Below are 15,659 nucleotides of genomic sequence, written 5' to 3' on the forward strand. Positions count from 1 at the left end.
ATTTAAATTTTATCATCAGAAAATGTAGATAATGTTGGAAAAAGTCTCTCACTTTTATCATAGGAATATGCAGAAAAATAATAAAGAAGTTAAAAGAAAACAATAAAAACACTAGGAAATTCGGGCTTTAATGTCGGTTTTAAACCTACATTAAAGATAGTTTTATTAAAGCCCTTTAATGTCGATTGTCTTTAAACTGGGTTCAATAACACAACCATCAATGTCAGTTGCAACCGACATTAAAGACCTTTCGTGAAATTTTCAACCGACATTAAAGACCTTTAGTGAAATTTCCAATCAACATTAAAGCCTCTATTTTTTTTTTTAAATTATCGACATTGAAGTCTGAATTTGTCCCGTTTTTTAAAATTCCATTGCTGAATCCATTTTTTTGGTCAAAAAGTATAACATGACACATCATCATTGAACGTTGTGGCTATGACATATTATTCATGTATGGATTGTAAATTTATTACATTTAATCCACAAATTCTGCTATAAAATTATAATTTAAAAAGCTGTACAATAATTTAGGCCTTGAAAACACAAATTACAAGTAATACAAAGATTATGATTTTACAAGGCAACGTGTAAGGGCTGTCTCTTATACACATCTAGATGTGTATAAGAGACAGCGCTAGTAGATACTAACTATACTAGTGTCGAAATCTATATGATATTTGATGATATATGCATGAACCTGCTTCCCGATTTCGATAGATTGCAAGGAATAACAAGCATTCAACACGATTCCGAGCGTATAGTTTGTAGGATAAGCTCCAGCTTCCAACATTTCTATGAACACTCGAAAAGCAACCAAAGGCTGTGAATTCTGAACATAACCAGTCACTAGAGTTGTCCATGCAATGACATTTCTTCTAGGCAAATTATAAAACACTTTGCGAGCAATTTCCATGACTCCACATTTCGCATAAACGTTAACAAGAAAAGTCATTACAAATAAGTCTTCATGAGTCCCAGTTTTTACGATATCTCCATAGATCCTGTCTCTTATACACATCTAGATGTGTATAAGAGACAGGTTAGATACTAACTATTTAAATCGGATGTTAAAGAACGCTAGTAGATACTAACTATTTAAATCGGAGAATCTATATGATATTTGATGATATATGCATGAACCTGCTTCCCGATTTCGATAGATTGCAAGGAATAACAAGCATTCAACACGATTCCGAGCGTATAGTTTGTAGGATAAACTCCAACTTCCAACATTTCTATGAACACTCGAAAAGCAACCAAAGGCTGTGAATTCTGAACATAACCAGTCACTAGAATTGTCCATGCAATGACATTTCTTCTAGGCAAATTATAAAACACTTTGCGAGCAATTTCCATGACTCCACATTTCGCATAAACATTAACAAGAAAAGTCATTACAAATAAGTCTTCATGAGTACCAGTTTTTACGATATGTCCATGGATAATTTCTGCTTCTGCAACTAAATTCCTACATTCTTGCAATAGCGAAATATAGTAAGAAGTTTCAATTCTCGTATCATATTTTAACAGTGACAGAGCTTCCCGAAGATCTACAAACTTCGGCTCCGCATCAACATTCAATTGGATTAGTGAATGATTTTTCTGATATGGAAAACTTTGCAGTATATCATAGAAAATCAACAAAGATCAAGAAAACTCTGCAGTAAATAAGTTCAAGTCATGTACTGCGTAACTGTTTTACCTTGCTCTGATAAAAATTGGTAATCAAGCATATATTATCAATCAGTGCCAGTTCACAATCAAATTTTAAGCAAAGATACAACGTATACCTTACATATAAGGAACATGTACCAATATAGGCAAGAAAGAAGAAAATATTATCTAAGTAGGGCACGTGAAAGTTGAGTCATAAATAATACTGTAGTCATGAAGGCTGAGCTACAAAGAAGAAATTTCAACTAGAATATAAAATAACCACAAGAGAAAAAACCAGTTAATGTGTCAACATTAGATCATCTTCAGGTATCGAATGAAAACAACGAGTTGTCGATCTTCTCTCTCTGCGAAGAGTGCATTCAAGACCATCGGTTGTTGGAAATGGACAAGGAGAGGGCGGTCGGGGAAAGTGTTGGCCGGGTTGTGGGTTTCGCGTGGAACGCGAAGACAAAAGGAGTCACGTTTTGGAAGGGTTTTGCGTGGGTTGTTAGGTGAGTGGAATTCTGGGAATGAAAGGAAAAAGAAAAATTGGGGGGGGGGGGGGGGGGAATGAGTTTTTGTTTTTTTTTTTTTTTTAAAAAAAAAAAAAGAAAAACGGATCTTTAATGTCGGTTTTAAACCGACATTAAAGGTATACCTAGAATGTCGGTTTTAAACCGACATTAAAGATCCGTTTTTTTTAAAAAAAAAACAAAACCGACATTATAATCCGGTTTCACTTTTTTCAACCGACATTAAAGCCAAAATTCTTGTAGTGAAACTGAGAATACAAGAATTTACGTAGAAAACTCCCAATTTAGAGAAAAATTAACCACAGACTAGAAAAAAATTCACTTCGTGAAAAATTACTACAATCATACAGAATAATTCTCTCTTTCGATCCCAATTATAATAGCACTTTCTCAATGCTTTTAACTACTCACACCTTTTTCTCACTCTCAACTAGAGAATACAAAAGAAATTTAATTAGAGTTAGCACATTAAGCTTAAAGTGTTTCCAACTGGGACAATTGAAAACCAAAGACATAGGCTCCTTTAATAGTGCACGGAGTCTATGACTTTCCTAAACATTTTCAATGTAGGACAAGCTCATGACTTTTCTAAACCTTTTCAATATAGGATAAACACATGACGTTCCTAAATCTTTTTAATGTGGGACAACTGTACTTCTAATATTTCGCCAAAAACCTAACAAATTCCACCTAAGCAAGATATTTGAAGAATTCATAGCTTCTGTAACATCCATTCTCTTCATCGACAACCATATTTCTCATCTCATAGAATTATAACCTACTTCACCATAAAAATTAGACCACTTGGAATACCACCTATCAAGATCTTTCTTTTTCGTCACATATCAATACACCTTGTTGATATTCATGGTGCAACTTCCACCTAATTAGCTCATCTGAAAGTTTTTTAGTCATCAACATAACTTCTACCACACACATTCCATAACTGCCAAGTCAATGCTTATGTGCAAACTTGTAAAACTGCTAACACTACATCCTCTATCATGGTAAAATGAACATACCACAAGGATGCTTTTCGTCTTCTTTAAGGGAAGTCACTGTCTCCCCTAATCTGAAAGACACCGTCAACATTTGATCTAGAGCCATTTGACGAACCTGCTCTATTTTTCATGTGCTCAGACTGTCCACACCCCTAGCAGCCTGTTGTCTACTCGAAGACTCTCTTTTTTTAAACCTTTACTCGAATCACTTCGGAACTATATTGAAATACCAGCATCGCTTACTTGCACTTGTGTAACACAGATTGTATCAACACATCCTTGACTTGCACTTGCCACAAGCCAAAATTGTTCATTCCATCAAATTTCTCCACATCAAACTTTACTGAACTCATAAAGCTTGACATATCTGCTTCTCTTCCTAGCAAAACAACAAATAGTGAACAACCTAACTAAGCATACTTGGAATTTCAAGAAACTACGAACTTGACACTCTAATACTACTTGATAGGGATAATGACTCTCCCACTATCTTTACAATGGTATGATATTGTCTACTTTGGACATAAAACCTCATGGTTTTGCTTCTAGTTGCACCACAAGAGACTTCATATCAATAGAGATAGTTGTCCTCTCTTATAAACTCATGATCATTCCCTTATTTAACCATGTGAAATTTTGGTCGCATTCCCAACAGACTAAACAAAACAATTTATAATTAAATAATGTATTTAGAATTTATAGGATTAAAATATGAAGGTTAAAATACTACCTTACCTATACTTTGAAGTTTCTTTAATTTTAGTTTATGTATTTTCAATTAATCAATTTTAGTCATTGCTCAATAGATCTTAAACTTAGTCCCCAAAAGTTAATTTTTACTGAAATTGATTAAATAATAACAATAATTTTCATGAAAAAAAAATAATATGTAAAGAGAAAAACTTGGGTCCGCCTAGCACAGACAATGTCTAAAAAGAACTGCCATGTGGCAAATGTTTTCTTAAAAAATAATTTTTTTAAATTTCTTTTTTGTGTATAAAGGAAAGATAAGCACGAGATGAGGTACATCGTAGACTAATTGATTACATTGCTCATACGTGAATATGTTTTCAAAATTTATAGTAAAATTACTAATAAATTACAAAAATATTTTAAAAGAATCAACAATAAACTAATAATGGGGACTAAATTTAATATTTTATTGAAGTACAATGACTAAACTTACACTAAAGACTAAAATTAAACAAATTTTAAATATAGAAACTAAAATGGTATTTTGACCAAATATCAATTTTGAGAAATAAACATACATGTTAAAAATCCAAAATAAACTAATAATATAACACATCATTCGTTTGAGTATAATTTTAATTGGCAAATACCTTTCTCTTTCTTGGTCAAAATTTCAAATCTCCAACATTAATAAACAGTTACGCCACTATATTCTCTAGCAATGAGTTTTTTTTTTTTCTTCTCTATCATATATGAGGTGGGGAGATCGAATCTCTCATTTCTAAATTATAGATATCAATTAAGCTAGACTCATTTTAACTATCAATAAATTAGATGTTCAAATCTTTATATATTTAAATTGAAAAAAAAAAAAAAACAATTTCAACAAAATTGTTCGAGCATACATTTTATCGAGAAAATTTATGACACATACTCTTTTTTTAAGCATTTAGGGAACATTTGACACGTAGAGTTGAGTTGAGTTGGTAATTATTATCTGGAAATTAGATTACCTAAAAAGTTAGATTGTCTGTGTTTGGGTGCAAAATTGAGTTGAGTTGAGTTTGAATGTTTATGTATGAAGTGTTGAGTTAGTTGAATTGAGTAAGAAAGTCTGTGTTTGGAGTGTGAAGTTGAGTAAAATTGAGTTGGAGTATCTTGTGGTATTTTTCTAAACAAAATTGATTTTGTATTTGTTTTTTCTATTTTTTATTTAAATTTTCAATTATACACATGTTTTTCTATTTTTTTTAACACTAAAAAATGCCTAATTTTTTTTTCATTCTTAAGACATAACAAATTCCTATAAACTAACACTATACACAAATTTTAAATTCAAATTTTTAACGCTTAATTATATGATACTTTTTTTTTCATTCCTAAACACCAAACATATTACAAAGAAATGAAAAGTTTTCACAACTACTTAGCCCTCAATCATAAACGAAAAAACTTAAAAATTGAACAACTTTTTTGTTTTTCTTTTTTGAAAAATATAACATATTTTCATCACACAATTTGAACACTCAATTGCATGATAATTTTATTTACATCTCCGAAGACATGTCATATTTCAATAAAATGAACATTTTTCTCTATTCCCTAACCTTCAGTTTTTAACTCTTAATTAATCTTAACTCAACCATAAATGTTAGTTAAGAAAAATTCAATTCTTATCTTGTTTTTTGTATAGATGAAATGTGCAATTAATTTGGGCTCTGCAATAAATATAACAAACTATAGTTAGATTAGAATGAAACTAAATGCAAATAAAATGAAAATTCAACATACTACAACATACCTTCAAAGATATGGAATGAATTAGATCAAAACATCAAGACTTAACGAAGGTAGAGTAGAGATGTGATCTTAAAGAAGATATATAAACCAGATCAATGCACTCTAAAAGAAGATGAATAAACCATATCAACACACCATCTAATTTATTATAAAAGAAAGGAAAGAGAAGTACAAAGTACAATCTTTCTTTTAGTAACCGCTTTGTAATTTGAGGATGGATCTCTTTCCATTTCATCAATAAAGTGTTGTTTCCATTTAAAAAACCAATTAAAAAAAAATGAAAGTCATAAGTGGAGAATAAAAAAAGCTACAAATGGACTGCACAATTTTTTTTTTTTTTTTTTTTAATTTTTTTTATATAAATATAGTTATTGCATTACACATAGACAAAATACTATTATTTATATAACTAACAACCCTACAATATGCTTTAGCGGTTTGGAACATATGAGTTGAACATGTACAAAACTAGGGGTGTCATTAAGGGTCTATTTACATTTTCACAAAAAATATGGTTGTCACTAGGGGTCTGGTTAGAGGTGGCTTTCGTTGGAATTGGTCCCCTAAGTGAATGTTAATAATGGTTGTTAGAGGTAGTTGTCATTGGGGTTGATCATCCAAGGTGATTTTCACCGGAGTTGTTGCAGAAGTGGTTGTCGGAGCCTAGAGTTAGACGTCGAAGTTGAGGCCACGTGAAGGTGGTAGTCGAAGTATCACAAATTTGTTCTATTTTATCCATGGCTTATCGCTTATTCGATGTAACTTTGAAAATTGAACAAGTTTAAAGCAAATTAAATCCATTTAAAACAAAAAAAGTAGGATATGATTTCAACCTTTGACTTAAAACAATAAAGATTATAATTTCTGTTCAAAAAGTGACTTCAAAACAATAAAGATTATGAGCATTAAGCCGTTGACTGTAATTCTTTATCTTAAAAAAAATAAAAATAAAGATTATAATTCCTGTTCGAAAAGTAGCTTTAAAGTATAAACTTATTCTGTCAGAAGCAAATGATGCACATAAAAAGTGGCTTTCAATTTTTTATTCATAACAAACAACGAACCCTTAAACTTCCAAGAACTTAGAACAACGAACTCATTAATTTAATCAGCCGTAATTTTCTCGACGGAACAGATCACTTCTGACACCGTTTTTGGTGGGGTGTAAATAAAATTACAAGTTCAATCACGAGCCCTACATATGGGAAATTTTGCGTAATCAGATTGAGAAATGACCCGTGAGTGAATTCCAAGTGGGTTCCCTCGATTCTCACATCGAAAACATTATCTTCAATCCTCTTTCCCTACTGGGTAAGAATCTGAAAATCTCAGACCCCTTTTACAAAACACTTCCTCTTCTAATTGGATTCAGCTAGCAACTACTACAATGGCGTCAATGTCCAAATTCGCTTTCAATGATTGTAGAATCCAGAGATTTGATGCTCTCTACAGGCGAAACTTCCATTTCTCTGCTGGAAAGCTTCAATCCCATCTGGGTATGTTTTATGTCTATAGTTTATGGCGATTCTCTATTTGGGTGCTTCGATTTTTGCTTTAATTTTAGTTTCTTGTTCTTGTCTTTTGATTTAGATGTTAGGGGGGAGTTGTGTTTATCCGATAATGGGAGAAGAAATTTAGTGGTGGCTCAGTGTATGCTGTGTAAGCCGCTTGTTTCTTCTGCTACTCCTTGTGCAATTGGAGTAACGTCAAGGTATGTTTTGGAAGATATGGTTTTAAATTGTATAATTATGTATTGTGATCAATCATTATTTTGCTGATCTTTTCAGGACAGATGTTTCTGTAATACCCATACGTTTTGATGAACATATGTACTGCTTAGATTTAATTTGATACTGATATATTGTAGAGTTATACATAATGAAGTATGAACTCAGGAAACTCCAAATTTTGTGCAAAGCTGCTAGTGATGTATCTGGAGATGTCACTGATGGTTCTTCTAGTGGAATGAGCGTGTATGAACGAACTATTGAAACTTTAACCACACTTTTCCCTGTTTGGGTATGTTTATTAGTTTTGTTTTGTTTTTTTTTTTTTTTTTTGTTTTTTTTTTTGTTTTTTTTGTTTTTTAATAATTTTTATGAATATGGAATTAGTGAACTCGTTATTGTGCATTTTGTAATATTATGGAACATTGCCTTATAAGATCAAGTTTTTTTATCTGTCAACAGGTTATCCTTGGAACCATTATAGGCATCTATAAACCCGCTGCAGTAATTTCTTGTTCTTAATTCTTCTTGATTGTTTCTCAAAGAAAAAAAAAAAGAAACAGAAGATCTTCTTGATAGAGGATTGGTGAATCAAGTAACATTCATCAGAGTCTTCTTGCAGGTAACTTGGTTGGAGACTGACCTTTTTACTGTGGGATTGGGTTTTCTTATGCTTTCAATGGGATTGACGCTAACGTTTGAGGATTTCAGGCGTTGTTTAAGAAATCCATGGACTGTAAGACAACAACCTTTTCTTTTGAGCTTTAGACATTGATAAGATATATGTATATGTCCATGTCGTTTCACATTTCTTTTTCTTGTTGCAGGTTGGTGTTGGATTTCTTGCCCAGTACTTAATTAAGCCCATGCTTGGCTTTGTCATTTCCATGGTAATAACTACTTGTACTCTCTTTCGTATGATGGAATGTTAGGGCTCAATATCAAGCTGAAATGATAGAACAGACAGACATAACAACCAATTTATGTATTTTCAGACTCTCAAACTGTCTGCACCTCTTGCAACTGGTCTTATTTTGGTCTCATGCTGCCCTGGGGGACAGGCATCAAATGTTGCTACATATATATCTAAAGGAAATGTTGCACTTTCTGTTCTCATGACAACGTAAGACCTGTTTGGATCGTAAGATGCTCCTGTTCTCAATTGAGAAGATTCTTGCAAACCTTTTTTTACACATTGATATTCTACTAGTAGTTTGATCTTTGTTTGTGCATGCCTGTCTTTTCCACCCAGAATTAAAATATTAATACTAATGAAAATGCTGAAGTCTCGAATTAAAAAAAAATTGATAGAGATATCGATAAAATGTCAATTTCGATGGATATTTCTAGAAAATTATAAAAACAAATAGTTAAAAAAAAAACATTTGAAGTCACAAAATAAAATTTGCATGCTTAATAAATTAAAATGGTTATTATTTATATATTATATTTTACGCTAATGATACTATGGTTTATACAGTATGTTTCAAGGTTTTCCTTTTTTTTTTTTTACGTTACAGTTGAAATGTCAATTCACCTTTTATGCATGTCAAAGAAATATTGATTGAAAAGAATTTAATACCAATAGCATTCTCTTGGAATTCATATAGGTGTTCGACTATTGGTGCCATCGTCATGACACCATTGCTTACCAAGCTTCTTGCTGGACAATTAGTTCCAGTTGATGCTGCTGTAAGTTCAGATAAGCTAACCTTTCCAAATATACATTTGTTGAGCTGTTGGATCTTATCCAGATGATGATCTTTAGGTTCATTCTTGGTAGTAATAACTTTAGGGGCTTAAATAAATAATCCAAAAAAAAAAAAAAAGATCAAATGTCACATATCAATCAACCAACCAAAAACAGAAATTTCATAAGAAAAAGTAATTTAGGGGTTATTGTTCCCCAATTCTCAGCTTGACTTGTATGATTACGTGTTATACTTCTGAAATGCATCTAGGCTGTTTGGTTCTTACAGAAAGTTCGAACAAAGGAATGAGGTGTATGTTGGACTTTTCACATTTATCATCGAAGAAAGAATCAGAAAAAAGTAACAAATTTTTGTTTATCAATGTATTCGATTGGAAAATATATTAGAACCTAGGAAACAGAGTATATGATATGATGTTGTTTTCATTTGAGAGTTTACAATTTCTTGATCTTATCCTTCAATTATTTTTGGCCTAAGGTTGTCTCTATTTTCATTATTATCCTTTCAGGGTCTTGCTATAAGTACTTTTCAGGTGGTTTTGGTTCCAACTGTAATTGGAGGTAACTTTATAAAAAGGAAAATCCCCTTGAGAAACAATATAGATATCCAAATTAGTTACTCGCTAAAGATGAGTAAATCATCCTCAACCATCATTGTTCTTGGCTGCAGTTTTAGCTAATGAATTCTTCCCCAAATTTACTTCAAAGATAATCACAGTGACGCCTTTGATTGGAGTTATCCTCACTACTCTCCTCTGTGCCAGCCCTGTAAGTTTCATTAGACTGATTTTTGACACTCCCTCTCTCATTTCTTTATAATAACTTGCTCTCATCAATGTCTCTCATGTTGAAGATCGGGCAAGTTGCAGAAGTTTTGAAATCTCAAGGAGCACAGCTGTTGCTCCCAGTAGCCATCCTACATGGTGCTGCATTTGCTCTAGGCTATTGGCTTTCAAAATTATCGTTCGGCGAATCCACTTCTCGCACGATTTCGATTGAATGTGGGATGCAGGTAACAATTGTCTTAACAAGACAGCAATAGAGAGAGCAGAGAGTTCATTATCAAGTGACAGAAACCTTGAATGAGCCATGTTTTTAATCTGCAATATATTGTCTTGTTTTGTAGAGCTCTGCACTCGGGTTTTTACTTGCTCAAAAGCATTTCACAAACCCCCTCGTCGCCGTCCCATCAGCCGTTAGTGTCGTCTGTATGGCAGTAAGAGTTTCAACTGTGTTTCTTTGCTCTGATCTTTGCTCTTTTTCCTCTCAGTCTTGCTTCTTTTTTGGTTTCTTTATACCACCACATGAATTCATTTGTTTTGAAACTCGGGTATAAACATTTACTGTCTTCTTTTTTGGTTTCTTTATCCCAACAGCTTGGTGGCAGTGCTCTTGCTGTCTTCTGGAGGAACATGCCGATTCCTGCTGACGACAAAGACGATTTCCAAGAATGAAGTAGTACAAGTTTTAGGATCTTTGCTAGTTTACATTGGTTCTATTCATTTGTTTGAAAGCCCTATGGTAATGTTGAGATTTTGTCTATGGTAATGTTAGAAGTTCATGCGAATTTTGGGAAAATTTTATTTGAATTTAGAAAATGAAATTTTAGTTGGGCTTAATTAGATTATAATGGACTATTTTTTTTCTATTATCATGTGTAAAAATATACATTATATTTGCATGAAAATGTTAATGCTAGTAGAATTTTGGAGAACGATGAAAGTTGTTTGAATTAGGAAATGAACTTTAGTGGTTTATATAGACCGTAATTAATGATTATTAATTAGTGGATATTTGCTTAACCTAGAGTTTTGAATTGTTATGTTGTTTAGTTGCTTAACCTAGAGTTCTAAATTTATACGTTATTTTTTGGAAAATTATTTTAAAAGATAAAACTGCTAAAAGTATTTAGCATTAATTGCAAGATATCACAATCTATCTATGGTAAACCATGGTGGTAGACTACTATCTGATTAGACACAGATAGACAGATAGTAGTCTATCGTCACGGTCTATCACAGATAAACTGTGATATCTTGCTGTTAGTTGTAAATATTTTGGTTCATTTTCGTATATTTGAAAACATCCTTTAATTTTTTTTATTTAAATTCTATATTAGAATATATTTCAATAAAAAAATTAACAAAATAAACGATTTCGAGTTTTCTATATTATTTGTTGTGCTTTTGATTTTTAATTTCGTCCAGATCTAATTTGACATTAAATACGAATGTAACAAACTTTATTAATTGTCAAATCAAGCATAATTCAATTGACATTTAAGTGTTTTAGAAATCACGAGATCTGTGGTTCGTTGATTAGATCGTTAAGTGTTTATGTAGATTGGATGACAAGTCACTCCATTTAGACAAAAATAATGTATTTAAAATTTTATAGTTTAGAAATAAACATTTTAGAAGAAAATTAAAATGGTTTAAAGTATTCCAAAACAACCTTAAATCACTCCGAGATTTCTTGTACCAGTAGTTTTGGCCTGTCCCATTTTCTTTTTACATCGATTTATTCTGATATTCTTTGATTTCTTCAAGCCTATTTGTCGTCCCTTTTTGGTCTTGTTACTAATAATATCTCTGACCATTCTTCTCATAGTTTGTTGATGAGAAGCTTCCCTGTTCTCTCGCTTGCAGTCCATTGATGAACCTTAAGCAGAATCTAGCCGGATATTGGAAAAAATGATGTCAGCTAAAAGTTTGTTTGGAATATATTTTCAAGCGTTTAATTAAAAAAAAAAGTTATTTTGAAAGAACGAAATGGTCAACAACCACTTAAAATAACTTTTTAAGTGTATTTTAATCAATTTTTATCAAAAGTATTAAAATAAAAATGAATTTTTTGAAAAACATTTTTTTGTCAAGTCACTCCAAAAGGCCGTAAGAAGATTTGAATTTGGATTCCTTGTGAGTAGGAGTGGCAAGAATTTGGGTTTATCAATATATGAATTCCCAAAATGAATGCATCTAATTCATCTTTTTCTCTTAAGAAATATACTTAGGGGGTGTTTGGCACTCTAGTTGGGTTGGATTGGGTGGGTAAAAAAGATCCATCCACCATTTGGTTCACCAATTATTAAAGAGGTTTATTACCTTGATATTCGTATTAACTCATATTTCTCACATCGTTATTCGTATCAACTCATCCAATTACTCTCCCCCTATAATAATTACTGATGAAAAATAAAAGAGACAAGACGAAAAGAGAGATCAACACACAGTTTACGTGAAAACTCTAGAACAAGGAGGAAAACCACGATATAGACCTTTTTCTTATTATTGAATTGATACACTGAATATAAGGGAATAGGGCAAATAAATAGACAGTAGAGAACCCTAGGGCTGAAGACAATTACAAAAATACCCCTAGGTTAAAACCCTACTTTCAACACACCCCCTCAAGTTGGGGCATAAATATCAATAAGACCCAACTTGCTGATTGAATAATCAAAGTTTGGTCTAAGTAACCCCTTGGTGAGAACATCTGCCACTTGTTGGTTTGTGGGAATATAGGGGATGCAAATGCTTCCACTATTCAGTCTCTCTTTGATGAAGTGTCTGCCAATCTCTACATGTTTGGTTCTGTCATGTTGGACTAGATTGTTTGCTATGCTTATTGCTGCTTTATTATCACAAAACAATTTCATTGGAAGCTCACTATCATGGTGGATCAGACAACACTTTCTTCAGCCAGATTTCTTCATAGATCCCTAAACTCATTGCCTTGTGTTCATCATCAACGCTACTTCTGGCAACAACTCCCTGTTCCTTACTTCGCCAGGTGACAAGGTTACCTAGAAAAAGGTGCAGTATTCAGAGGCTGACTTTCTATCAACGATAGAGCCTGCCCAATCAAAATTGGTATATGCTTCAATACCCCTTTTTTCGGACTTTCTAAACATCAGCCGCAGTCATATGCTCCTCATAGGGATCTTGCATAAATTGGCTTACCATGCTCACTGCATATGAAATATCTAGTCTTGTATGGGACAGATAGATCAACTTCCCAACCAACCTCTGATACCTTTCCTTGTTAACATGAATTTTGTCGTTTGTAACACCAAGTTTTGCATTATACCCCACGGGTGTGTCAGTTGGTTTACACCCAGTCATGCCTGTTTCTTTGAGTAAGTCCAGTGTATATTTCTGTTGCAACACTGAAATACCTTCTCTTGATCGAGCCACTTCCATTCCAAGGAAGCATCTCAGCTTACCGAGGTCTTTAATCTCAAACTCTTCAGCCATTTTTGTTTTAAGCCTCATAATTTCACCCTCATCATCGCTAGACAGAACAATATCATCAACATACACTATGAGGACTGCAATCTTCCCGGAGCCTAACCTTTTTGTAAACAATGTATGATCCGAGTGCCCTTGTTTATATCCCTGTGCTTCAACAAATCTGGAGATTTCTTCAACCCATATAATGACTTCCTCAGTCTGCATACCCTGTGCTTGAATTGACTCTCGAACCCAGGAGGGGGACTCATATAGACTTTCTCTTCAGGTTCTCCGTTCAGGAAGTCATTCTTAACATCTAACGGGTGAAGTGGCCAATCTTTGTTCATAGCAATAGACAGCAATACTCGAATAGTATTGAGTTTGGCCAGAGAGAGAATATTTCAGAGTAATCAACTTCGAAGGTCTGAGTGAAGTCTTTGGCGACAAGTCTGGCCTTATACCGATCAATCGTCCCATCTGATTTTTACTTTACGGTGAACACCATTTGCATCCATCTGTCTTGTGCCCTTCAGGTAAAGACACTTGTTCCCAAGTTCCATTTTTCTCAAAAGCCCATAACAACCGTTTTCCATTCAGGACTCTCCATTGCTTCACGAATACTGCTTGGGATCATGATAGTGTCCAAGCTGGTAGTGTGAGCTTTAAATTCGGGAGACAGATTACTATATGTCATGTAGCTGTGCATAGAGTACTTCGTGCATGAATGAGTACCTTTCCTCAGCGCTATAGGAAGGTCGAGAGAGGCATCATGATTTTCCAACTCTCTAGGTTTCTCAACATGATTGGTCATCTGTATATCAGGAATTTCAGTAATACCTTTTACTTCCTCACCAATCGCTAACATTTTTTTCCTACTGCTATTATTCTCAACTATTTCCTCATCTGTCACATTTTCGGTATTGCCACCTCCTTCGTCCTTATCCTCTATGCATTTGTCAGTCTCCATACATATATCACATCATTAGTTTCAGGAATACACGTACCTGGACCTGATATAGGGTCTGATTCATGGACCAGAGCCGGCTGTTCAATAGGTGGCGCTTCTTCCTTTCTAAGATTCTTTCTATAGTAGGTTATCCATGGAATCTGGTTGGTAGGAAGGACCGAACAGACATTTTCAGAACTAGGAGAAGGAATCAGGGTGGATTCTAAAGGAATAGCATAGGAAGACCAATTAGTCTCTTCACTCAAGCTCTCCCCCTGAAAAGAACTAATGGGAAAGAATGGCTGATCTTCAAGGAAGGCAATGTCCATGGAGACAAAATACTTACAAGAAGACGGATGATAGCACTTATATCCACGTTAGTGGAGAGAGTACCCAACAAAGACACATTTTTGAGCACGTGGAGTAAATTTTGTGCGATTTGGGCCATGAGAATGGACAAACGCGACACAATCGAAGACCCGGAGGGGATCGAAAATCAAGCGAGTAGTCGAATAAGATTCTTTGGATAGGTATAAGGGATTATGAAATTCAAGGACACAAGAGGGCATGAGATTAATGAGGTGGGCGGTAGTAAGAATGACATTCCCCCACAGATAGGACGGAAGAGTGGAAGACAACATTAAGGACCGGCGACTTCCACCAGATGACGATTTTTACACTCGGCTACTCCATTCTATTGGGGAGTATAAGCACACGAGCTTTGGTGGACAATCTCCTTAGACACAAAAAAATCTCGGAAAGAGGTGTTAAAGAATTCAAGCCTATTATCATTCCTCAAAATTCCAATCTTTGCATGGAATTGGGTTTCAACAGTTGTATAAAATTGTTGAAAGATAGAAGACACTTCAGACTTACAGTAAGTAAGAAAACCCAAGTAAGGCGGGTGTGGTCGTCTATGAAGGTGACAAACCAACGTTTGCTAGTGGAGGTAGTAGTAGGTGAGGGTCCTCAGACTCACTATGAATTAGGGAGAAGGGACTTGACGACTTATAAGGTTGAGAACGAAAAGTAACACGACTTTGTTTGGCACGAATATACACATCACAATTTAAAGAGGCTATATTAACATTGCGGAATAAATACAGAAACAAATATTTCATATATTGAAAGTTTGGATGTCCTAAATGATAATGCCATAATATAAAGTCATTTCTGGAAGTAGAAAAATTTAAAGACATAAAACCAGTCTATGATCCTCCTTAAAAGAAGCATTGTTAGAAAGGAAGTAGAGCCCTCTATCGTGCTGGACAATGCCAATCGTTATCCCCGACTTCTGGTCCTGAAACACTACAAAATTTGGTGAGAAAATGGCCTTGCAATTCAGATCTCTCGTAAT

At 33.8% G+C, this 15,659-nt stretch overlaps 2 protein-coding genes across 3 annotated transcripts; one reads left to right on the forward strand and one right to left on the reverse strand.

Annotated features, from left to right (window-relative positions):
* Nucleotides 1–637: 637 nt before the first annotated feature.
* On the reverse strand, nt 638–3,558 carry LOC120072014 (pentatricopeptide repeat-containing protein At3g53360, mitochondrial-like). Its single transcript, XM_039024438.1, has 4 exons — nt 3,437–3,558; nt 1,706–1,793; nt 1,144–1,605; nt 638–1,021 (listed from the first exon to the last, which is right to left on the reverse strand). The coding sequence occupies exons 1-4, from the start codon at nt 3,556–3,558 to the stop codon at nt 638–640; spliced, it is 1,056 nt and encodes a 351-aa protein (XP_038880366.1).
* Nucleotides 3,559–7,007: 3,449 nt separating this feature from the next.
* Nucleotides 7,008–10,772, forward strand: LOC120070588 (sodium/pyruvate cotransporter BASS2, chloroplastic). Of its 2 annotated transcripts, XM_039022393.1 has the most exons (13): nt 7,008–7,182; nt 7,277–7,397; nt 7,582–7,705; nt 7,876–7,917; nt 8,036–8,149; nt 8,241–8,303; nt 8,409–8,536; nt 9,024–9,105; nt 9,634–9,685; nt 9,795–9,892; nt 9,978–10,136; nt 10,251–10,340; nt 10,501–10,772. In XM_039022393.1, the coding sequence occupies exons 1-13, from the start codon at nt 7,074–7,076 to the stop codon at nt 10,576–10,578; spliced, it is 1,260 nt and encodes a 419-aa protein (XP_038878321.1). In that variant the 5' UTR covers nt 7,008–7,073; the 3' UTR covers nt 10,579–10,772. The 2 variants fall into 2 exon arrangements, with proteins under 2 accessions (XP_038878321.1, XP_038878320.1); XM_039022392.1 differs by lacking the exon at nt 7,008–7,182 and having other exon boundaries at nt 7,554–7,705; nt 10,501–10,578.
* Nucleotides 10,773–15,659: the final 4,887 nt, after the last annotated feature.

Source organism: Benincasa hispida, chromosome 2 (assembly GCF_009727055.1).
Source record: "Benincasa hispida cultivar B227 chromosome 2, ASM972705v1, whole genome shotgun sequence".
Classification (NCBI taxonomy): Eukaryota; Viridiplantae; Streptophyta; class Magnoliopsida; order Cucurbitales; family Cucurbitaceae; genus Benincasa; species Benincasa hispida.